Source organism: Phocoena sinus, chromosome 2 (genome assembly GCF_008692025.1).
Source record: "Phocoena sinus isolate mPhoSin1 chromosome 2, mPhoSin1.pri, whole genome shotgun sequence".
Classification (NCBI taxonomy): domain Eukaryota; kingdom Metazoa; phylum Chordata; class Mammalia; order Artiodactyla; family Phocoenidae; genus Phocoena; species Phocoena sinus.
In genome coordinates this window covers 79,404,621-79,428,453 of record NC_045764.1, presented here as the reverse complement: position 1 = coordinate 79,428,453, position 23,833 = coordinate 79,404,621, and the positions used below count along the sequence as shown (strand labels likewise).

At 35.5% G+C, this 23,833-nt stretch overlaps 1 protein-coding gene across 4 annotated transcripts in view; it reads right to left on the bottom strand.

Moving 5' to 3' along the window:
- The window catches only part of CCPG1 (cell cycle progression 1), a 39,024-nt gene that overhangs the window by 1,278 nt on the left and 13,913 nt on the right, over positions 1-23,833 (bottom strand). For 2 of the 4 annotated variants that reach the window (XM_032624047.1, XM_032624046.1), the window contains exons 2-9: positions 21,271-21,339; positions 18,347-18,467; positions 16,561-16,637; positions 15,391-15,595; positions 13,072-13,167; positions 11,030-11,281; positions 6,504-6,625; positions 2,388-3,796 (exon numbers count right to left, since the gene is read on the bottom strand). In XM_032624047.1, the coding sequence (XP_032479938.1) occupies positions 2,388-3,796; positions 6,504-6,625; positions 11,030-11,281; positions 13,072-13,167; positions 15,391-15,595; positions 16,561-16,637; positions 18,347-18,467; positions 21,271-21,330 (2,342 nt within the window). In that variant the 5' untranslated portion in view covers positions 21,331-21,339. The remainder of the gene's footprint in view (positions 1-2,387; positions 3,797-6,503; positions 6,626-11,029; positions 11,282-13,071; positions 13,168-15,390; positions 15,596-16,560; positions 16,638-18,346; positions 18,468-21,270; positions 21,340-23,833) is intronic. The other 2 variants (XM_032624049.1, XM_032624048.1) reach the window with 1 other exon arrangement.

Genomic DNA, 23,833 nt, shown 5'->3' with positions numbered 1-23,833 from the left:
TATCTGAACACTGAAAAAGGATGTTAAATTCATCTGAAGTATAATCCTACTATAACCATACGAAAAAGATTCAGTGAGTTTATACTTTTATCCTATAGAAAGAAAAAATAGACAAACTGTGCTGGCAAAGAGGGAAAACACTCAATAGGTAAGTAGAAATGTGACAATAAAATAATGAGATGTGTTTCCATTATTTTCCTCCTTTCCTATAAAAATTAATCCCCCCCCAGTGGCTTCATTCATGAATACATATACATCTCTTACAGAGCTTCTCTCTCTAAGCTAAGGCTTATAAACAATGTCTACATGAACAGTTCTCCATCTCTATAATCAGGCTTCTGTCACTACTTCACTGAAACACTCCACAATGCCATCCACGGCCATCCAATTCCCAGCCAAGAAATCCAGTCTTTTCCGTTTTTTTGTTTTGTTTTGTTTAAGCATTTAACACTGCAATATTCCTTTTACTTGAGAAGATCTTTGGATTTTCATAATGCCACTCTCTGGCCATTCATTCTCAGCCTTCTTTCTCTACAACCCCTTGGATGTTGGTATTCCCCAGGAGTCTGATAAATACGTCCAGCCTAGACTGTCTACACACGCATGGAGTCTGGGCTAGAGACAGTCATATAACCAACAGCCAACTAATTCTCTACTTGTATGTCAATAAGTACCCTCCAAACACAATTCTCATTTCCAATTCCCCTTATGCAAAACCTTATGGTATTCCTTAGCGTAGCTGATGTCACTATCTAACTAGTGACCCAACCCAGAAATCTGGAAATCATTGTTACTTTCTACTACCCTTTCACAAGAAATACCACCAATTTTACTTACTATATATTGTTCAAATCTGCCTCCTCCTTTCTACTCCAGCTGCTGCCCTAGTTCAGATACCCATCAGCTCATGTCTATACTGTTTCAAAGACTGCTTTCTAGCATCTAGCTTCACCCTTTCCAACAAACCCTTCAGGCTACTGCCCGTGACCCAAAATGCAATAAAGCAAGTCCTTCAGCATAAAGTGAAGGTTCTTCATGCTCTGAATCTTTTCTTCTGTTCACACCCCAGCATTACCTTGCCTCCTTAAAGTAGCATGTCTTCATATCTACAAATCTGTGCAAATGAAGTTCCCTTTGAGTGGAATGTCCCACCCTATCTGCTTGGCAAGTTCTCACTTCTCCTTCAAAAGTTTGTTAAAAAGTTCAGTTCAAAGGCCATCTCACTTATGAAGCCTTCCCAAACATCTCCAGACTGAGGCCACCATATACATGTGCCTCCATACCTCCACTGCATTCCTTGTACTGACCTAATTCTCCAAAAGCTTGTGAGCTCTTTGACAGCAAGAATTTTTCATTTGTTTCCTCAGGGCAGCCTCACAGTACTTTGCACTAGATATGTATTTAATGACTAAAGACACCAAAATCAGTCTCATTATTTTATAGACACATTACATTTACTCAAAAAGATATATATATAAAACTATCTCAAAGTTAGTTCCCTTTCTAAAAGGTAAAAAAATAAAGCTAAGAAGATTAGGTTAGTTTCATGTTACAGAATAGAAAGCTGATATGCAATGGATACAATATTACTTTTAGAGATTATATACAAAGCACACACATTAGAACTTTTGGCTTGCTAAGTTTGCCACTTTGATCATACCTCTACCTTTACCAACAATAATTCTGTAATAAATGTATTAGATATCATAATTTAGTTGGTAAATGGAATAGATAAAGTAAGTGGGACACCTGAATCGTTATTCTGATTTCAAAGTGAAATCTGTATTTTTCCTCCTAGCTTCCCAAAGTGAGTAAATAAAAAATTAAAGGAAAATAATTTCACTTAAAATGATTATCTTTTCATAAAGTATAATGAAAAGAAACAAAATAGGCTAAAATAGGATTATATATCCTTAACTGATTTTTAAGATAGAAATTAAACCATTTGCTCAAGTCAAATTGATTATATGAAATTTTCAGTTTGTAATAGATTTTAACTTAAAATTTTATCTTTCAATTTAATTTATCCTAAATTCTCAGGCAATAAAGTACTTTTACAAATAGTACTTTTGTTTACAAGAAGTACTTTTACAAATACAGCTGACCCTTGAACAACGTGGGTTTGAACTGCGTGGGTCTACTTACACATGGATATCTTTCAATAGTAAATACTTCAGTACTACATGGTCTGTGGTTGGTTGAATCCACAGATGCAGAGGAATTGCAGATACAGAGGGTCTGACTACAGGTCATATGCAGATTAACCCCCACGTTGTTTACAGGTCAACTGTAGTGACATTCTAAGAAATTTATCAAATGATACAAATGCTATCCAATATAAATGTTAAAAACTATTATAATAATAACATGGTGCTATGTAAACCGACCTGGGTCCATATGGAGGGGAAAAGGTGTGACCAAAGAAGTGTCTATATATATATCCATCCAACTTCTCAAATACTCCATCATTATCTATTTGATATTCCTTCATGTCTTTAAGATAATCTTTAACATCATTAACAAAGTCAGTGAAGAGCTTCTGATCATGTATAAAGATACCATTTAGGAAAAATTTATTGATGAAGTGATCAAGTTCTTTCCAATGACGAAAACTATCCAGTTTTTCTAATAAATACCTTTCAATTAACTGTCTAAATTCATCTATCCTTACAGGATTCAACATTTTAACATTAAAAAGATTAATGGATTCCTGTTGAGCACATTCAAATACACCAGAACAAGCCTTTCTGAAAGAATTATAATTTTCACCACAGTCATGCTCAGCACTGCATTTCTGTGAATTTGTATTTTTTCCAAATTCTTCAAAATGAGGCTTTTCTTTCCTTCTCTCTCTTTGCGTAGTAGGGCCTCTACTATTCTGGTTTTGTGTATGTGCCTTATACTGTGGATATAAATATTCACTAAAAACTGTTGTTGGTTTTTTGCCTGCTGCTTCTTTTGTAGCACCAAATCTTTTATTGCCTTTTTCATCAAAGATATTCTTGGTGGTATCTTTGAAATGTCTGAAAGTGGATTTAACTGAATCTGAGAATTTTTTCAGATTTTCTTTTACAGCTTCTTTAGCCTGTTTAATTTTTTCTTTATGATGCCTCACAAACTCCTTGGTAGAATTCTTCATGGCATCAAATGTTTCCTTAACAGAACCCAAAAATGTTTCCTTTGACTTATTTTTAGCTCTGTGGTTTCCTCTGTTCCCTTTCTTTTTTCCATCAGTTTCTTGTTTTCCATTTTGATCTTTTGCTTCAACATACAGTCTTTCCCACAAGTCAGAACGCTGCTGTTCAAAGTTTAGCTTGCGCTCCAGCTCAGTGAGTCTTTCCCGTAACACTTCTATTTCCTTTTTTTCAGTCACTACACTGGGAGAGTCTGGGTTGCTATATGACTGACTAGAGCTTAGCTGCTGGAGTTCCACCCTTAAAGCCATGGTTATTAGTTGTTCTCTTTCCAGTTCCCTCCTTAGCATCTTTGCTTCTGCCAACAGAGTCTCCTTTTGATTAAGGAAGCTTTGTGTTTTCAGCTTTTCTTCTTCCAAATGCTGCTTAAGTTTCTGATTTTCTGTAACTAATTCAGCACTTGTCCCTTTATCTTCCAATATCCTAATCTGTTCTCTTAGTTTCCTTAGCTCTTCCTGTAATGAAGATAAGGCTTTTTCTTCCTTCTCCAGAGATATTCTTAGATACTGATTTTCTGTATCAAGGTTCCTTTTCTGAGTTTCAAAGGACATTTTCTCTGCTTCAGTATGGGTCCAACACCGTGCAAGGTTTTCCTTCAATGACTAAATTTTTTTGAAAGATAAGAAAGAAAAATGTCAAGAGTTTTAAAGGCTGAATTTAAATCTTTAAGATACAACAAATAATCCATAAATGTTTAGTGTCTATTTCTGCAGAGACTATCCTTTACGTAGTTTTTTCAATATATGAAAACTGGAAAATACAAGGTTCATATGCAGGAAAATGTACAGCAAAGAGCTTCATCAAAAGAAAAACATAGCACACTGGAGGAAGACAGCCTTCTATCTTTTGACTACAGGACTCCAATCTCTCCTGAGAAAGCTCCTAGAGAGAATGTAGGAAGGACTAAAGGTTCTCTGATCCTTGGGTGAGGGCGATTATCTCTTATAAAAAGTAAAATTACAGCTAGAGATGACTTCAGGCTTCAGAAAGTTCTGTTTATACTCACTGCACTCTTTGAAGGAAAAAAATTTCAATAATCTTAGTCCTATTTGAAAGATCTTGGTCATACGCAAATTAACATCTCTAAGTTCACGTAAGTTATACAAGTTCTCCCATACTTTAGAGAACACACTGAATCTTGGTAACATTTACAACTAACTTCTTCAATTTCAATTAATTTTCTGAAGAGACTGTAACCAGATTAGCAATGCAACTCTGAAGTCAACATTCTTGCTGAGAAATTATGTCCAGTCAGGTTTAGAGAATTCTGCTGCAGTGCTAGGTAGCCTTGAATGATCTTTCTTTCAATACATGTATTAGTAAAAAACTTTCATCACAACAGCAAGAAATTAAACAATATGCTTAAACAGGTTAGTGGTTATAGCACTGTCCAGTCAGTTAATTGTTAGAGCACTATCCAGTCAGTTAAAATATCTTCATAAATCAGCAAAACGATATAACTTTGCTTAATTTACTACAAATATTATGACTATTCCCTTTGAATCAGACCAGAAAAATATCTGAATTACAGAGACCAAAAAAAAAAAAAATCCTTTGAATGAGGATATTTTCCACTTGAAAAATAAATATCTGAAATGGATGTTTCACTGTCTGGCTCATTAATCTTCGAAGAACAAATTAAAATTTAAAATTTCCTTACAGTCATTTCATCTCCTCTCCCTGAGTGAGAGAAAACAAGTTTCATCTACCCAACAGAAATGGACTTTGGAGAATATTATGCTTACTGAAGTAAGTCAGAGAAAAACAAATACTGTATGATATCACTTATTGTGGAATCTAAAAAATAATACAAACAAATGCATGTAGCAAGACAGAAACAGATATAGAAAACAAACTAGTGGTTACCAGTGAAGAGAGGGAAGGGGGAGGGGCACATTAGGGATACGGGATTAAGAGATACAAACTACCACTATGTATAAAATAGATAAGCAACAAGGATATATCCTATACCACAGGGAATTACAGCCATTATCTTGTAATAACTTTTAATGGAGTATAATCTATGAATTACTATGGATTAGCATGAATTACTATGCTGTACACCTGATACTAATACTGTAAATCAACTACACTTCAATTTTTTTTTAAGTGAACTATGGAGTAGAACAGACTAATGTAACGTTATCTTTAAATGCACAAGCACGGGGAGCACCACAGAATGACTGGAGGGTACAATATTCTGTATCTAGTAAACTCTAAAATCTTGAATCAAGTGACTAAGCAGATGCTGGACAGGTCTTCCATGATGATCTTCAAAATCCAAACTACATTTAACAGCTGGAGACAAAAGGTATGCAAGAACTGACTCAGCAAACATCTATGCAGGGTGAGTCTCCTTACAGCCAACATCATTCTATAGAACCATAAACCATGATGGTAAGAAGGAAATGGCTGCCCTTTTTTATAACATCCTCTGCTCAAGGCAGGGAAAACTACACTATTTACAATTAACTTCAGTAGTCCCTCCCTGAAAGATATATTTCAGATGTTAAGTGGGATTCTGTCTTCCAAAGAAATACAATCATAACCCTATAAAGAATATATAAATAAACTGTGAAGGAAATTTAGGGAAATGGAAGGAAAAAGGAATAGTTTACCTTTCTACCCTGAGTTTATCTGTAATCCCTACACCCTTCTTAGGCAAGAACTAGAGAGGAGACCAGGTATTTTGCTAATCCTCATAAACCCAGAATAGACAGCACAGTCCTGTTGGAGCCAGGTGAATTTCAGGTATGAAAGTGTAACATGCTTTCTCTTTCTTCGTAACTGACATGAAACCAGAGAAAAAGGACTGGGTGATTATTTCCCTTGATCAAGGGTGGCTCCTTAGAGAAGCTACAAACTCTCCTCTCTCTCTCTCTCTCTCTCTCACTGAATGAAAATTTTTTGCTTGGCTCTATAAAAATAACGTTAATAATAATAATGTTTCATAGATAATATCAATTAAAATAATGTTAACTATAATATAGTGATTAGGAATAACATCTTTGGAGTCAGATAAACAGAATTAAATTCAGCTCTGCTGGCTGCTAGACTTGGGAAAGTTACTTAACTTTTTTGAGCCTCTTTCCCAACTATAAAATGAAATTAATACTTGCTTAATTCACTGGGATGTGGTGAGAAATAAGAGAAATACTGTATGTGAGGTACAACAGTGCCCAGGACACAGTAAGTACTCAATCAATAATTACCAATATTATTACTGATTTACTAATCTGCACTGCAGTTGTATCTGAATAGCATAATTATTGGCTAACACAACTTTAAGATTTTATTTCTAGTACATACCTTATAATCTATAAACAACCCTTGTTCCTGTTGACACTGCGAAAGGTAATCCTTCATATCATTCAATTCATCTTTATGTATCTTTCTGACTAACTGTTGACGCTTCTGAATCTGAATTGTGCCTAAAAATAAAAATTTTTATTAGGGATATATAACATAAATGTCATGATTACCAATATTTTTAAACATACAATAAAACATTTACTTTGCATATATTTAACTGCTTAATCCAGACAGGATCATTTTCTTCAAAATATCAGCATTTCACAGTTCTATAAAAATTCTGATTATATAAACAAAGAAGGAATAAGTAAAATCTTACAGTGTCATTCATCAAATGGTGGTATATGGATGTTAATTTATAAATCAGGCCAAGTAGGTTAATATATTTTTTACTTTATTTAGCATACACCAGGGATATTTAAGCAGTTCACTATCCTTTTGATTAAAACAAGCCAGACCATATTACCTTACCAAACAAAAAAATGTATGTAAAGTTTCTGTCTTACTGTTGTTTTTAAGGGCTGAGGTACATAAAGTGTTGCATTCCCCACTTCAACAGAGAAAGGAACAAACCATGAAGTCTATTCACAGGTTATAAGTAACTAAGGAAAAATGAAGATGTCTAGTTTTTCTCACCGTATTTTGCCTAAATGATATAGCACAAGCCCAAAAAGAATAGCAAGAAAAATAATTGGCTAACTATAATTACCCACCATTCTCAAAGCCAGAGCTTTTAAGAACTCTGCATTAGTTAGGTCTGTACTGGAGTATCACCATCCCTATCCCAGTAATAAAGAAATCATACATCAACCAGGATGCTCTATATTTTCATCCTAAAAATCAAAATGTTAATTTGCCAAGACATGCTGTTCACGTGCTGCTACATGCTTCATGCACGAGAAAAACAACAACACTAAATCAAAAAGAAGGCAAAATGCATTTGGCAACCATAATATTACATCTACTGAGTGGCATACCATTATGTAAAAGACATCACAGAATTTTGTAATGAAAGAATATAATATGGGACTGAGTGAACTGATGAGGATGATTATAATTTTTGTGACTTTCTGTTTGAATTAAAAAAGAATAATAGTTAATTGATTTCTGAAAAATTAACTTATTTCTTCAGTACATCTTGAAAACCACTGAAGAGAAAACTTCTGCCAAGTTACAGACAACTGTTACCAGTTAACAGCTATGATATCCTGTTAGAATTCACTTCTCAAAAAAAAAAAAAATCACAAATTTGCATGGCAAATTTGTCTCAATATTACTCAAAAGAACCTCAGATTTTTTGAAATATTGAAATAAATTTATCTATAGTTCCCAAGGCAACTGAAAACTTCTTTTTTTCAAACTGCTAACAGAATGGATTCCTTTGGCCACTGGAAAATAACTTAAAACTAATGTGTTGAGATCTGAGTTTGCAGTACCATTACATAGCATATGTTTGATGACTATCAATGTGTCCTCTGTCAATCAATCTCACAAACAATTAGGTATTTTTTTCCCCCTCTACATCTTCAGCTGCCTAACTATGAAGTGTTACAACCCAGGGTTTAAGGCCTGCTGGTTATATCCACAAATCTGCCTACCTTAATCACATTAACCCACTGTCAGTTTTTGCTACCACTGCTGTAAGACTTCTCTTCTACAGGTAAAGAGTCTCAATCTCACCAGAGCTTGCAGCCAATATATCCAGCTGCCTGCTAGGCACAATTTTGGGGGTGTCTTCATTTAAAAAACAAAAAACAAAAAACTGAACTTCAACACCTGCCCTAATTTATTCTAAAATAAAGTTGGGCAAAAACAAACCGAACTGTGCTCACCGTCTATTAACTTTCTCATCTAGCAAAACTCTTCCCCTCTAACTCCCCCAACGCCAAAAGTAAAGCAGCTAACACACTTCTTGGAATTTAAAAAGTAAAACCACCAATATCTCAAGCATCCAGGCTCAAAGTTCGGTTTTCCATTGTTACTTCAGTGTCCCTTATTTCACCAGCCTTCTCTCCATCCCCACCATCACGAGAACTGTCAAGGTCCTGATCACTGAATACCTGAATTACAAAACCTTCTAGTTAACTGTTCTAATTTTTCCCACACTATTTATCTTCCTGCACTTTTCCTCTAAAATTACTGCTCTCAGTTCACTCTATAAATCAAACTCTCCTACTCAGATTCCAAGATGTTTTACAATATAATAGCATCCCACATATTCCAACCTATTTTCCATTATCTCTAAATATCTATTCTGCTATAATCCTACCAGTCTTTTCAGTGCTCCCAAACCTAGCAAGTTTACTTTCAGATTATCAGGTTCTCCACTGCTAGAATGTTCTACTTTCCTTCCACATAGTGTAAGTCCAGACCCAACTTAAATCCTAGCATCTCTAGGGTGACTCAGTGTCATAGTTTGAGCTATGATTCTTGTCTGTGCTTCATAACTTAGCACCTAGTTATATTGTTATACTGAAATGTCTGCTGAAAAGCAGGACAGCCTATACTTAAAGCAACTCCATGAGGAAACCAATCAATTGAACTCTGCTGTTGATTTGGAACATAGATAGTCTACAGGTAAAAGAAAGAATAAGACAGGTGCTTCATCAAGAACTTTAAAAAAACTTTTTGTAAGCACTTTCAGGACCTGAAGCAGTGCCAAATACCTATAGTACATTCTTTTACTATCCTCAGTCCTTCTAGTTCTCTCTTCCTTCCAAGATAGATCTGACACTCCAAATTTATATCACCAAGGCTGGTGAATGTTCTGAGTGATTAACTTAGTAGTTCTTGTTAAATGATTATAAAGCAAATGACTGATTATGGAGTGCAATGACTGACTTCACAGTGCCTGAGAAATTCAAGCTGGCTCTAAAATCAACTCACAAGAGCTCTTAAAGTATTGAGATCGGTGCCACAATTAAGAAAAAAAAATGTGATGTCCTTTAAAAGTGACCTTGAAAAGCTATCATTCAGGTTAAGTTTTTTTATGTTCCCTGAGCCAATCATATTATTATATGGACCTATTATTATGAAGGTTGTTCCTATTCTGAAATGCTAATTTGAAATACTACAGGAAAATATTTATTAAATACAATTAATAAAGTAAATTTTACAAGTAACCAAAATTCTTAAATAACAGGGCAATGATTTCTCAACTTTGAAAGCACTCCTAAATTGATCTTTCTACAAAATACTTAAAGGTCATGCAATTTGTAGGGTTTTAATGCAATGTGGATTAACATTAAATCACTGTCCAATTTTTTTTTTAGTAAGAAAAGAAGATTAAAGTAAGACCTTCTCCTTTGTTACCTCCATGTTTACCTGCAAGGGGAAAAAACCAAGCTCAAAAAAACATATTCATATATTTGCTCCAGCTAGATAATATACAAGTTAAGTATGTATTTCAAGTCAAATCTCATTACAACAAACTTCAAGGGAGGATACAAATTACAAGATCCCAGTATTAAATTCAAGCAGACATCCACCAGGAGTCTAAATACTTATTTTTATTAATATAAAGTTAAATACAAGAAGAAACACATTTTACTGACTCTGACTTTAAACAGGATTGTCTTCACTAAGTTTTTTCTAACATTACACTATATTGAATAATAGCTTTTCCATAAATCAACAAAGGGAACATATAATTCTTCAATCTTAAGGAACACATTGTTGGAAGGAACTAGCAAAACTAGATTTACTCAGAAAGCTAAACTGTGGATTATGTAGGCAAAAACCCTAAAAGTAGTTAATACAAGGCAAACTGAAATTTGTGAAGTTGACAAGATCTAAGACATTTGTTTAAAGTGTCTTTTTCAAAATTCTAATAAAGCAAAAAGAATGAATATTCAGTTCTCAGCCTTATCTTTGTACAAATATATACCTTAAATAAAATTCAATGGTTAGGCTCCCAAAAGAAAAGTAACACCACATGGAATTCCTTCCTCTTTTCACCCAGGATACTTTTAAAGGCTTTGCATTAAGAAAATTATTAATCAATGTAAATAAACACTAACAAGGATAATAGTGAGCAAAGTATAAAACAAATGAATTCTTAAGTCATGTGAATCATGGAAGTAACAACGGTCACAAAATATAGTGCTTTCATGAAACCTAAAAGTAGAAATAATGAGCACCTATTATTGTGACATTTCATATGTAACTATTTAAGTGGAATTTAAATAATCCTCCTAATAAAGTCACAGTTAAAACTAGTTTAACTGTGATTCTAAATGAAAATGATTTGCCTTGTAATGAGCATTTCAGATTTTTAATCTTCCAATATTTTCTTTAAATAAATATATATATAAGCAATCCTTACATTTCTTAAATACTACCTCATTTCAGTGCAAACAGCTCTGTGAAGCAACACTATCCCCAGTTTCCACATGAGCAAACCAAGGCTCAAACACGTACAAGCTTTCCAAGGACATATATTTTAAGGAAGACACTGAAAACAGATCCCAGAATTCCTCACTCTTTACCACCAGTTTATATATAACAAATTTTCAAATACTTACCGTAGAAATGTCCAAATCCCATGCTGATTGCAATCACCAAAGCAAGTATAACGCATTTATTGAGACCACTATTGAACTGACGTTTACACGGCTCCTTAGAAGGTTCAGTTTCTTGTTCAGCAAGTAATCTTTCTTCAGATTCTGAACTAGAAACAGTCTTCTTCCTAGCACGGCGTCGTCTAAAGGCCGGACTGGGCTGATGACTGGTTTCATCACTACTGGATTCGTCATCGCTAGGCTGAGATGAAAATACTATTTTAAAAAGAAAAATGTAGATAAATATTAAATATTTTAGAAAAGCCTTCCCAGTAAATATGATTTAGAATGCCATCCCTACATGCCTTTTTACATACAACAGCCAAGAACAAAAACAACAGAATAGAAACAAACCTCAAGTTTTCAAGTTTATCAACATAAAGCCAAAGATTTCAACTGTGATACATAAGAAACTGTTAACTATACTCTGTGCCTTTGAGGGTCTGGTTTTGGTTGTTTTTTTTTTTTAACTTCCCTTATAGTTTACACCATTAGAACAATCATTCTCATAGCCTATTAAATTTCACTGCTATTAGAGCCACAAATAAATACTATTTCTAGAAGGGGAAAAAAAAACCTCTATCTCTTCATTTAATTTCAAATAGAGGTAATTTAAGCTCAACTGTTTAAGGAACAGAGGGAAGTATATAAGCAGTTCCTGAGACTTAAAAAAGACAACTACCAGAAGTTTCCTTGAGTGTACTAGTCCCTAGTTTTGTTTCCATCCTATGAGCCCAAAATCAAGGTTCAAAGCACTATAGTTTAACACAGGTTTCCAGAAGTCAGATGAGCCCTTCCCTTCGACTGCCACTCTTACTAGAAGGTTATTAATTTTACCCTCTAGTAAATATGTCAGCATGAGGAAGTGACACAACAGCTATCTCCGATATTAAGGACTAGTCTTGTGCTGCTCCTTTATGAAAAGAATAATAAAGAACAACAAATTGGAAAAAAAATTCCACAAGAAATCTCAAGGACAAGAAGCATATTCATTGGAAAAAAACATCTTCAGCTTTTTCAAGTGTATAATTTCTTAACATTGTTCCATATATCAATAAACTATATGCCGACACAGAAGATTAGATGACTCAGTAATAATTTCCATAGGCCAGAGAGAAGAAAAAAAAAAAGCACTAAAAGGATAAAATGTGAACATGAATTTGATACAAAGAGCTCCAAAACAACAAACATTCATGCTTCGAAAAAGCAGAACAGTTCTTCAGAAGACAGGGTATCCATGCCACAGCAAAGCTGGTGACTTAGGTTAGACAGTACTTCTAAAAGATGTATCATAGAGAATTTATAACTTTCACACTTACAACAACAAACACAAAGACAGAAGGCACTACTGAATGAATGAATATTCCTAATATTTAGTGATAATAGATGCCACTGAGAGATCTTTTGGTCATAACCCTTATGCCCATCATGTTTATCTGGTTATTCTTGATCACTAGTTTTTCCAAGATGTCGTCGCCTCAGCTGTGAGGTTACATTTCTTGGAAAAAGAGAAAGAAAGGAAGACTTAAACAAAGCATTACATAATACAAAGGCATTCATGATCATGGTTGGAGTACTTAAGTCAGACTTTCTGACATTATTAAGATGGGTAAATATAAAAACAAACCATTTGTCAAAATTTCTTAAATTTTCAATTCTACATTAACTTATTGCCTTCATTATAGTCTAAGTAAACAAACCAGCCTAACCCACATGAACAAATTCTCATCCTTATCTAATGCTTCCATCTTTTTTAACCCATACGTATGATAGCTGAAATATTTTGATTTTTAAACTTCTTTTAAAGCATAATTTGGCACACAGTCCAAGATGCAAGCAATGCAAAGGCATGCAATAAGCTTAGCCAGCTTTATTACAAGATCAATTCTGAACACCTGTTCAGAGTATCACAGATTACAACAGATATCTTCAAAGCACTAAGTAAATTGTAAATGTGACTAGGCACACTCAGCTCTAGAAAAGCTGATCAGATTTAGTCACACCACCTTGGAAAGCGAGTTGGCTAGGAACATGGTGTTTCAGCTGATCATCCCATCCCCTTATGCATTCAGGAATCTTCCACAGCTTCTCCCACCACCTTTCTTTTGTGAATAAACAGGAAAAAAGATGTATAAAGCTTTATTATAAAGAATAAAAAGGAAAAAGAGAATTGAAAAACACTTGTTTTAATTATCACTTAACATTATCACTTGTGCTCCATCAAAATCTAATAATCATGCCTTTTTAAAGAACATATATACAAAAAAAAATATATATATACACACACACAATACAAACTTTTCTACAGCTACCAATTCTGGCTCCTTAGGGGAGCAGAGGGTCATATGGAGGGAGTGGGAAATGTTCTTAAATCAACAAAAAGATTATTGCCATAGAATCTAATTTATAAAAAGAAACAAATGAAGTTGAAATCCTATAAAGATGGAGAAGAAAAGGAAAAAAAAAAAAGCAATAGGTAGCAGGAAATTAACCAACGAAGAAAAATACAGGCTAAGGGAAGAGAACAAAAACTCTTGATAATTGATGTATACATACTATTTTCAACATAGTCCAAAATCATTTTTGATTATTTTTTAACATTTTCTTTATTGAAATAATTAATTCCCTTGGGAGGCACAGCAATGGATAAAAATACACCTAAAAAAATACTCTGCTTAACTGAATCTGTCAAATTCCCAAGAAGTCCAAGTTCAGAAAGGAAATTAAAAACTAGATTAATGTGCTCTGAAGTACTGAAGTTCCTGGAAATAAAATCAACAGTGTGTGGCATCGTTTCTTAAATGTCTTTGACTCTTCTGCAATGCTCCTGGCTTCAATCTGACTATACATTCTGGCCCACAAATATTTTTAAATTAAACCAGCTTCTGGTTTAACCTCTACTTGAATTTTACTAGCTTAAATTAGAATAAGAAAAATTCCACTGTCTGATTCTGGCAAATTAAACAAAGAATGGTAAGATCTAAGAAAGTGATCTGAAATAAATACTACACGTTCCTGTCTTTTTGTTTTGTTTCGTTTTTGTTTTTTTGTGTTTTTTTGCAGTTACGCGGGCCTCTCACTGTCGTGGCCTCTCCTGTTGCGGAGCACAGGCTCCAGACGCGCAGGCTCAGCAGCCTGGCTCACGGGCCCAGCCGCTCCGCGGCATGTGGGATCCTCCTGGACCGGAGCACGAACCCTCATCCCCTGCATCGGCAGGCGGCCTCTCAACCACTGCACCACCAGGGAAGCCCTACACGTTCCTGTTTTTGCATCAAATTAGGAAACTCTTATTATCACTAGCAATGTCCCAGGTATCTCTCACATAATTCACCCCAAATTATAATTGGGGGTTAAAAACTGTGGGTTGGGCTTCCCTGGTGGCACAGTGGTTGAGAGTCCGCCTGCTGATGCAGGGGACACAGGTTCGTGCTCCGGTCCAGGAGGATCCCACATTCCGCAGAGCGGCTGGGCCCGTGAGCCAGGCTGCTGAGCCTGCGCTCCGCAACGGGAGAGGCTGCGTCAGTGAGAGGCCCGCGTACCGCAAAACAAAAAAACACCGTGGGTTAATTATAGATCTCTTTCTTAGATTTTCTGTAACTTTGTGTCTAAATATTTATATTACCCTGAAAGATGTTATATATGTCCCTAAAACTGTGCCAAAGAATTGTAGAGGGAATTAGCTCAGTAACTCACATTTTACCTCCAAATGATTCTGTCTGAACAATAGGCATTCACTGCATTAAGAATGTGATTTACAATAGGTACATTTTCATAACTCAATCTAAAGTGAAAGATCCAAAGTTCAGGGGCTTTAGGATGCTGCTGTTTTGCCAGTTCCTTAAACCCTGTTTGGCACATGGTAGCACACAATAAATGTTTGTTGACTGACTAATAATTAAATGGATCTGGAAGGCTTCAATAAAGTTTCTTTCACTATTTCTATAATATAAAATTTGTACCACTGTAACTAAAAATCTTATTAACATTGTCCTACTTTTTTAAGTATAATGGCTCAATCTCCCACTCCTAAAGACCTAAAAACTGTCAAATGCATTTTGGAGTGTTTGAGACATTAACAAATCTCCTTGAAGCTATTTTTTCTCTTCTTTCAATGATAAAAGATGGTATTTATTGGACTACCGTGCTCTAGGCCCTAGATCTAGGAAAACACTAGATATAACAGTAGATTTTACAAAAAATTTTCATGAGTTTTACCCAAACATATTCAAAACTTGAAATTCAGGGTCAGAAAACAAGCCATTATATAAAATGTGGTCACAAGAGTCCTAAGTCTCCTATCAGCGTATCCGTTATGTAGTTCTTACCAGTTTCTGGCTGACAAAACGTATACTGGCTGCTAGAGGAAGAGCCCATGTTGAAGTCTTCTGGACTCTGTGCTTCTTTAACAATTATTTCTTCTTCTTGACTCCCAGTTTCTTCTAACTTAGGTGGCTCAAGTGTAACAATATCAGAATCATCACTGACAGTTCCAAAATAGAGATTGTCATCAGGTAACTTTTCTTCCTCTCGCTGAAGAATCATAATTTTAGAGACAAATTCAACAATTATTTATGGGCCTTATATTTTCTAGGCAGTTCAAAGTATATAATGGTACTTAAGTAGTATGGTGATTGGGTTTAAAATAAGTCCTGCCCAACTGGAAAGGATTACGCAATAGTAGGTTCATCCTAGGGAATTCCCTGGCGGTCCAGTCGTTAGGACTCTGCACTTTCACTGCCAGGGGCCCGGGTTCAATCCCTGGTCAGGGAACTAGGATCTCACAAGCCGTGTGGCAAGCCCAAAAACAAAAACAAATAGTAGGCTTATCTTTCAGTCTGAAAATACCATCAAACCTGTTGGCAACTCTCTCTTTCAGAATTAAATCAAACTGCTGTCTACCATTCATTCGTGGGCTGCAGAAGCTGAGAAACAAACCCACCTTTCCAACCCAATGTCCACAAAAAGGAGAGGATTTGTTTCTCACCAGTTCTACAGGTTTATTTGGGCATAACTCTGTGGTCAGGGAGCCCATAAAAGACTGATTAAATTTTCCTGATAAACTTCAAAAGCTATGTAATGTAAAGATCATCCAGCTATCTAGTTTTATCTGGAAGTCAAGTAAAATGCCAAAGGACAAAGTTTGTTCTCAAATTCTAAAACTAACCTTCATTTTAGATATGAACCCTTAATTTCTCAATATAATTCAAGAAAGCAACATATTTCTAAAGAAAATATTAGAGGTGAAATGAATAGATCTTTAACACATTACCAAGAAATCGCTTTTCTAAATTAAAAGACAGCTCACTTAATTAGGAGTTATATGGAAGCTAACTTTAATCTTAAAAGTGACCAACCTGCAGAATCCCAAATTTTTCAACAAAAGATATTTATAATTCAAATAGGAACAGGACACACAAATAGAAATGGAAGCTTTAATTAGTATTCTCTAATAAATACTGTTTATCATATATCCACATAGTAAAACACAAGGTTACCTCGAGTGCTGACTTCATTTCCTCCAAAGCTGGATAAGTAGCTCCTCCCATTAACACTGTGCCATTCTGGCTGCTCTCTGACATAAAGCAAAGATCAATTTAATTACACTTCATCGACTTTTTTTTTGTCTGCATATATTATATAATATAGGCAGATAAAATCTATTCCTCATTTTTAAAGTGGATTTAAGGAAATGCCACATGTAATTATAACAGTCACTCTATTGTTACTAAAAAGATCTCTGTATTTCAAATATAACTATTTGAAATTATCAGGGGATAATTTTAGGTACTGAACTGAACTCATTTAAAAATCTACTAAAAACCATAATCCCTAAATAAACAATCTCTATATTACAATTCCAAAGTACTTAAGCCAAGGTGTTTGTAAAAACCTGTTAATATGGAAAACTGATTCTCAGATAATTGACGGCACATTTCCTGAATTCTTAGTTTATTCATAATTCTTAAACGTACCACTATTCTAATGACTGTCAATGCCTAGTAACACAAGAATCAAAACTATGGCTTCAAATTACAAATCTTTATAATAAAAAATGGACTATAAAAAACAAGGCCTCAAAAGAACACAGAAAAACAAGATAATGTCACTATAGCAGATGCAGATATATTTTATAAGAAACTCTCAAAAAACAATATACAAATTAGAGTTTATGTCATATTTTTAATGAAAAAGGCTATAAAATGTTAATAGAAGCTAAAAATATTAAAACAGTATACAATAAGCATCAGGTTTTATGCATAGCAAAGTATATGCATTGTTGGTATAATGTTACCTCCAGATAAAAAGAATTATAGATGGCTTTGAATTTTTTTGCTCATTTGTTTTTCAATCATAAATGTGTATTTCTCATATAATTTAACCCCTCCAAAATAACAAAGGGAAAAAAACCCAAACATCACTTGTGTGTGTCATATAGCTCCTAACAGAATATTATTTTGGAGATAAGACTCCTCAACGAAGGTGGACTAGGGTCCAAGGACGCCTGAGGAAGTATGGAAAATTTTTTTTAAATATCTAAATATATGCATTTCTTGGGAGAGACCATCCACAGCTTTCAGATTCTCAAAGAGATCTCTGACCCATGAAAGATGAGAATCACTGTTCAAATGAGAATAGCAATCAACACATAAGCTGAAAACAAGATTAACAGGTATAATCTTTTATATTTCTGGCCTTGACACATGCACTTTATTCTCCTGACGGAGAAATGTTCTGTTTACATTTTAATGCAATTTTTAAAAGAAAATTTAAGAAGTAATTTTTAAATATGAAGATGGATTAATTATTTGGGTTTCTTAATCCTCTATATAATTAATATGGGCATCAAATCCCACAGAAGAATATATAACATTAATGCAATACAGTAGTTAAATGCCATTTACCATCTATAACCAAAGGTACTCTGAAGTGTGGTAACTGGAGAAGAGTTTAGTAAATCCTTTGTGTGAATAAATAATTTTGTATATCACTAGTCTTAATCAAGGTTAATAATATTTAGTCACTGTTTACACTAGCAGTATCGAAGAGTCATATGGAGGCCCAAGTATGTACTATAGCTACAAACAAACAAACCCCCTGGGCAATTTGGTGCCACTGGGTTCTTTAGGCCTGCCCACCTAATCCACATGAAAATTCAGTGTGACTTGATGATTTAGACTAGCCAGAAAGGCTGCCCACCTAGAAAGAAGGCAAGATTCATAATGTTGCTCACATATCCTATTAAAAAAAAAAAAAAGAAAAATCAGACTTCTTTAAACTTACCTCCCTGCTCTAACTGCAATACTTGTAGCTCCTCTTGTGATAAAGATGAACATTCTGGGGTGAGCTCACAGCTGTCACTGGCTGCACCATGTTCAGAATTCACCAACTCTGTATCAGACCCCTAGATAAAAAGTGTTAATCAGTTATTCGTCTATCAGCTGCCCAAAGCTGGATGTGACTACATGTAGATGCTTCCATTTTTAAAAGTCCCAGATGCTGCTATACTCCAAAGGGAACAGTATCTATTCCTTTTTCTTTTTTAATTTAAATTTTTGGTCGCATTGGGTCTCGTTGCTGCGTGTGGGCTTTCTCTAGTTGTGGCGAGCGGGTGCTACTCTTCGTTGCGGCGCATGGGCTTCTCATTGCGGCAGCTTCTCTTGTTGCAGAGCATGGGTTCTAGGGGCACAGGCTTCAGTAGTTGTGGCACACAGGCTCAGTAGTTGTGGTGCACAGGCTTAGTTGCTCCACGGCATGTGGGATCTTCCTGGACCAGGAATCGAACCCATGTCCCCTGCATTGGCAGGCGGATTCTTAACCACTGCACTACCAGGGAAGTCCAGTATCTATTCCGTTTGTTCAAGTTAGTCCATAAAACCTACAGCAGGGGAGCCATAGGTTTAGATTCTAAAAGAAGTCAGTCCTGGGACTTCCCTTGTGGCACAGTGGTTAAGAATCCACCTGCCAATGCAGGGGACATGAGTTTGAGCCCTGGTCCAGAAAGATCCAACATGCCGTGGAGCAACTAAGCCCATATGCCACAACAACTGAGCTCGCATGCCACAACTACTGAAGCCTGTGTGCCTAGAACCCATGCTCTGCAACAAGAGAAGCCACCACAATGAGAAGCCGCGCACCACAATGAAGAGTAGCCCCCACTCACAGCAACGAAAGACCCAACACAGCCAAAAATAAATAAACTTTTTAAAATCTTAAAAACAATAAAATAAAAGAAGTCAGTCTAAAAGTCCAACACGCTAACTATGCTATAAGCCCAAGCAATAAATCTGAATCCCAGAGAATAAGTTTCTAAATTTAGCTATTTCTATTAATTTGCTTCTACTCAACACTTATAGAACTACTCTAGGCAAGACATTTTGCTAGTGGCACAGGGTATGAAAAACTGAAATCTAAAATTCAGATTTATAGCCTATTCAGAGAAATAGCCACAAGCAAATAACTACTTATTATTGCAACATATGACTAAAAAGGTTTAAGGGCAAGGATTAAAATTAACCTATTAGATTAATGGAGTAAACTTTCCTTATAAAATTTCAGACTCTTTTATTCTTCCAAGGTTTTCCTTCTTACTTTGATGTCAGACTGTCTTTTCTTTAATAAAAGTGTATCTTAACAGGGTTTTTTTCTCATCTTAATTAGCAAAATAAGTTATCCACTAATGATTCTGTCTCTCTCCAGGCCCCTCCCTCAATTTTCCTATAATTTAGTAATCCATAAAATCAAAGGTCTGAGTTCTCCTGATATACATAACTCACAACAGCAAAAACTAAGAGACGTCATTAAAGCAGTGGGTTTGAGTTGAGTCCTAAAAAGAATTCTGAGTATAAGATTTTGGGATTGCCTGAAGTGGCAGGAGAATGGTAGTAACAGACACAAGGTTCGGGTTGAATTGTGAGTCACCGGGGAGACCAGATCTGGCCTAAATCAGAATGGTAGCAATGGTAAAGGAAAAGGAAATACATGTAAGAGACATTAGCAAGAAAGAGTAGAACCTGATAACAAGATATGGAAGGAAGAAGGATAAAGGTACAAATATGATCAACTCTGTGACAAGGTATTTCTAATACAGAATGCCCAAATGACACACTTGGCTAAATGCCAGAAAAGTCTGCTATCTTGCTTCACACTACAGACTCCCACAGCTGCCTTACTTCTATACTGTTAATTATCCTTGAAGGAGAAATTGTTACTATGAGAGTTGATCTAACCTTTGGAGAAAACAGGTTAAAAATAGAAAAGTCACTTATTAAAAAAAAGAAGAAAGAAGAAAAAGAAACCACATTAATTTCAACTGGTACAGCTGCTAATAAATTTTAAAACTTTCTCGCAGAAACTTCGGTTAATGTTGTTTTCTAGAAGTCATGACTAACCAATTGTCTAAATATTAAATTATCAAAGGAATTGTAAAAAATAGCGTTTAAAATTTTTATTAAAAAAAAATTTTTATTGATGAAGGAAAATAAGTGAGGCTTGAGTCTAAAAATAAACAGGAAAATTATAGATAAATCCATTAACACTTTAAATAGGTATAGTTTTTATCTTACTGCTTCTATATATCACTATTTTATGATTTTTCCGTAATTAACATACATTACCAGTGTGAGAAAATAAATTACTGTTTATTATGTACTAGTTATGTAACATCATATTTCTATAATCAAATTCATTTTGTAAGAGTTCTAGCCATAGTCCTTTTTCCATCAAGTTCTGAAATGATAATATAACGTAACGTAACGTAACATAACATGGGTGGAACACATGTTCTCCATGCTCCTTGGTCTGTTTAAACCCAGGCTCTGATGTTTTCTAGTTACATAATCTTGGCCAAATTACTGAATCTCCGTAAGCTTTGGTCCTCTCAACTATCAAATGAGAATGAAAACAATCTGTACCACAGAGGGTTGTTTAAAATTATGAGAACATGAGTAAAGCACAGGACCTGACCAATAATAAGCCCTCAGTAAATACCTGCCTAATGTCTCAAAGCTGAGGAAAGCAATGTCTAATAACATGCTGGCTCGTGAAGAGTTTTCAGCAGTGAAGTGAAATGTAGGTGGGAAAAGCTATAGACAATGGAACCTTATGCTTAAATGTAAAAAACTAATGGCCTTCAAAGAACCCAGTTTACATCACTGTTAACACTGTAATATTACAAACTGCCTTATAAAAAGTATTAAGTAGCATACCTCATGATTGATGACAGTCCAACCACAAGATGAATCACTGTCACTGGAATTTTCAGACATTTTTCAGGTCTACAAATACAAAAACATATTGATATGTGGGACACATTTTTAAAAATTCTATAGGAAGTACTGTATGTGACCCAAGTACAAAAAGTGGCGCTTACTGCCTTCCAGGTGAAACTGAGACAACCCACCCACAGATTTACCAGACAGGATATGCTTGCATATCTATATGAACAAATACAACCAAACTTCATGACAAGGAGATCCTCCTGAGCCAAAACAGTGTAGACGGCCGTACTGTGGAATGAAGAGGCAAGCTGGATCTGAAAGAAAATGTAGGATTTGGCCAGGCAGAAACAAAGGTAAATGAAAACAATCTGACTCTGAGGAAGTCAACTGCTGAGGGAACGACAAATGGGGAACAGTCAGCCAGAGCAAAAGCCTATGTTTTCAATGAACAGTATGGTGTGAAAATCATGGCTGAAGAAACCAAGTGGGGGAAAGAAGAGTTCCAAGGCCCAGCAAAATGAAATCTACTGTTGTCAACATGAAGCAATTAATATTTTCAAGCAGGGAAGGAATGTGATCAAATGGTTTTTAGGAAAATAACCATGTTGGTAACACTTCAGTTACATTAAAACAGGGGAAGAAAAAGACCAGAAGTTGGTTAGAAACTTGTGGCCATTGGCAAAAACCTAGATAGACTCAAGTCCTAAACCAGCACACATTGGTCACTCTACCCAGTTTGTTCTACCCTTTCTACCTGAAACTACTATTTAAACTTCAAAATTAAGCTCATTGGGCTTCCCTGGTGGCACAGTGGTTGAGAGTCTGCCTGCCGATGCAGGGAACATGGGTTCGTGCCCTGGTCCGGGAAGATCCCACATACCGCGGAGCGGCTGGGCCCGTAAGCCATGGCCGCTGAGCCTGTGCTCCGCAACGGGAGAGGCCACAACAGTGAGAGGCCCGCATGCCGGGGTGGGGGTGGGGGGGAAATTAAGCTCATTAAAGTAAATGGTATCTTGCTGACTTTGTTCTAAACATATGTCTTATAAATGCTTTTATTATTGCACATATACTGAGAACCCATTATATCCAAGTTGATGGTTAGTGTTCTAACAGAACTCTACTGCAGACAATTTAATATGGAACCAGTGCACAAATGAAAACAAGGCAAAAAATATAGATGTGGACTGTCCATTAGTGATTCTGGAAGCTCTCGTAAATTAATATTTTAAAAAAAGAAGATACAGAGAGGTGGCTGGTCACTGATAGTATAAAATAAGCATGTTTTCAGACAAATTATTCAAAATCTAAAATAAGACATAAAGACAACTGTGTGACTTTTAATGTCACTCGAGACAGAACATTTTACGATAAGTTCACCTGAGGTCATTTGATTGTTTGATTTCCCATTTACAACTAATTAGGGCCCAGGCAGTTTCTAAATTTAAAGGTAAATTTGTAAAAACAAACAAACAAAAAACTATTACAATGAAATGCGTCCAGTAGAGAACACTATCCCAAAGGATAGGCTTAAATACCCTCCCTATAGGATACAGCAATTTTATTTCACCATTCCTTATTAAACTGACTACATAAAGCCCAATTTCTCATTGAACCAGTTTTCATGAGTTAAAAACTTTGATGTTACTATTTGTATTTGAATTATTTTATAACAATTCGAAAGTTGTGGGTTAACATATTAGACTGCACAAAGACTGAGCAGTTAACTTTGCAGGAAGAAAGGAAAATGGTCAAAGCAGGCTTTATAAATGAGGCTGTAATGTTTTTGACATGCTGGACAGCATGTTTTTTAACTGAATTAGTTGCCAAAATTTTAAAATTCAGAGCTATCACAAAAAAATTAAACTCTGGTTCCTTATTGCCAAAAGAGAAAATATGACGACACTGGAAGGATTTCCCAAGAGATAATGGGAAAAGCACTACAAAAATAAAGGCAGAAAAAGTTATAGAACATGACACTTCTAAGAAATGCAATTAATTTAGCATGAGTGAAGTATTAAAAGAAGACATCTGAAAATCAGAATCTTTCAAAGGGCACATATTAAAATGGGGAAACAACTAAAGGGCCCTAGACCTGTGGGATACAAAGAATCAATGCAATATTCCATGAAAAAGATGAGCACCTAAATTTAACCAGTATTGATGAGGGGGAGAGGGTAAATAGGATGGGGAGGGGTTAGGAGAGATTTAGGAAGACAGACAGGAAAGATTTTTAAAGGACTGAATAACCAAGAAGAATAACAAAGAATAGAAAAGAGAAAGTGTAGTATATTTTGGTTTAAGTGACTTGGTATTTGGAAAAACCATTCTATATGGAACAAGTAGGTAGGGCTTTACAATTAAGAAAATTTGCCTAGGACTTCCCTGGTGGCACAGTGGTTAAGAATCCGCCTGCCAGTGCAGGGGACACGGGTTCCAGCCCGGGTCCAGGAAGATCCCACATGCTGCGGAGCAACTAAGCCTGTGCGCCAGGACTACTGAGCCTGCACTCTAGAGCCCGCGAGCCACAACTACTGAGCCCTGTGAGCCTAGA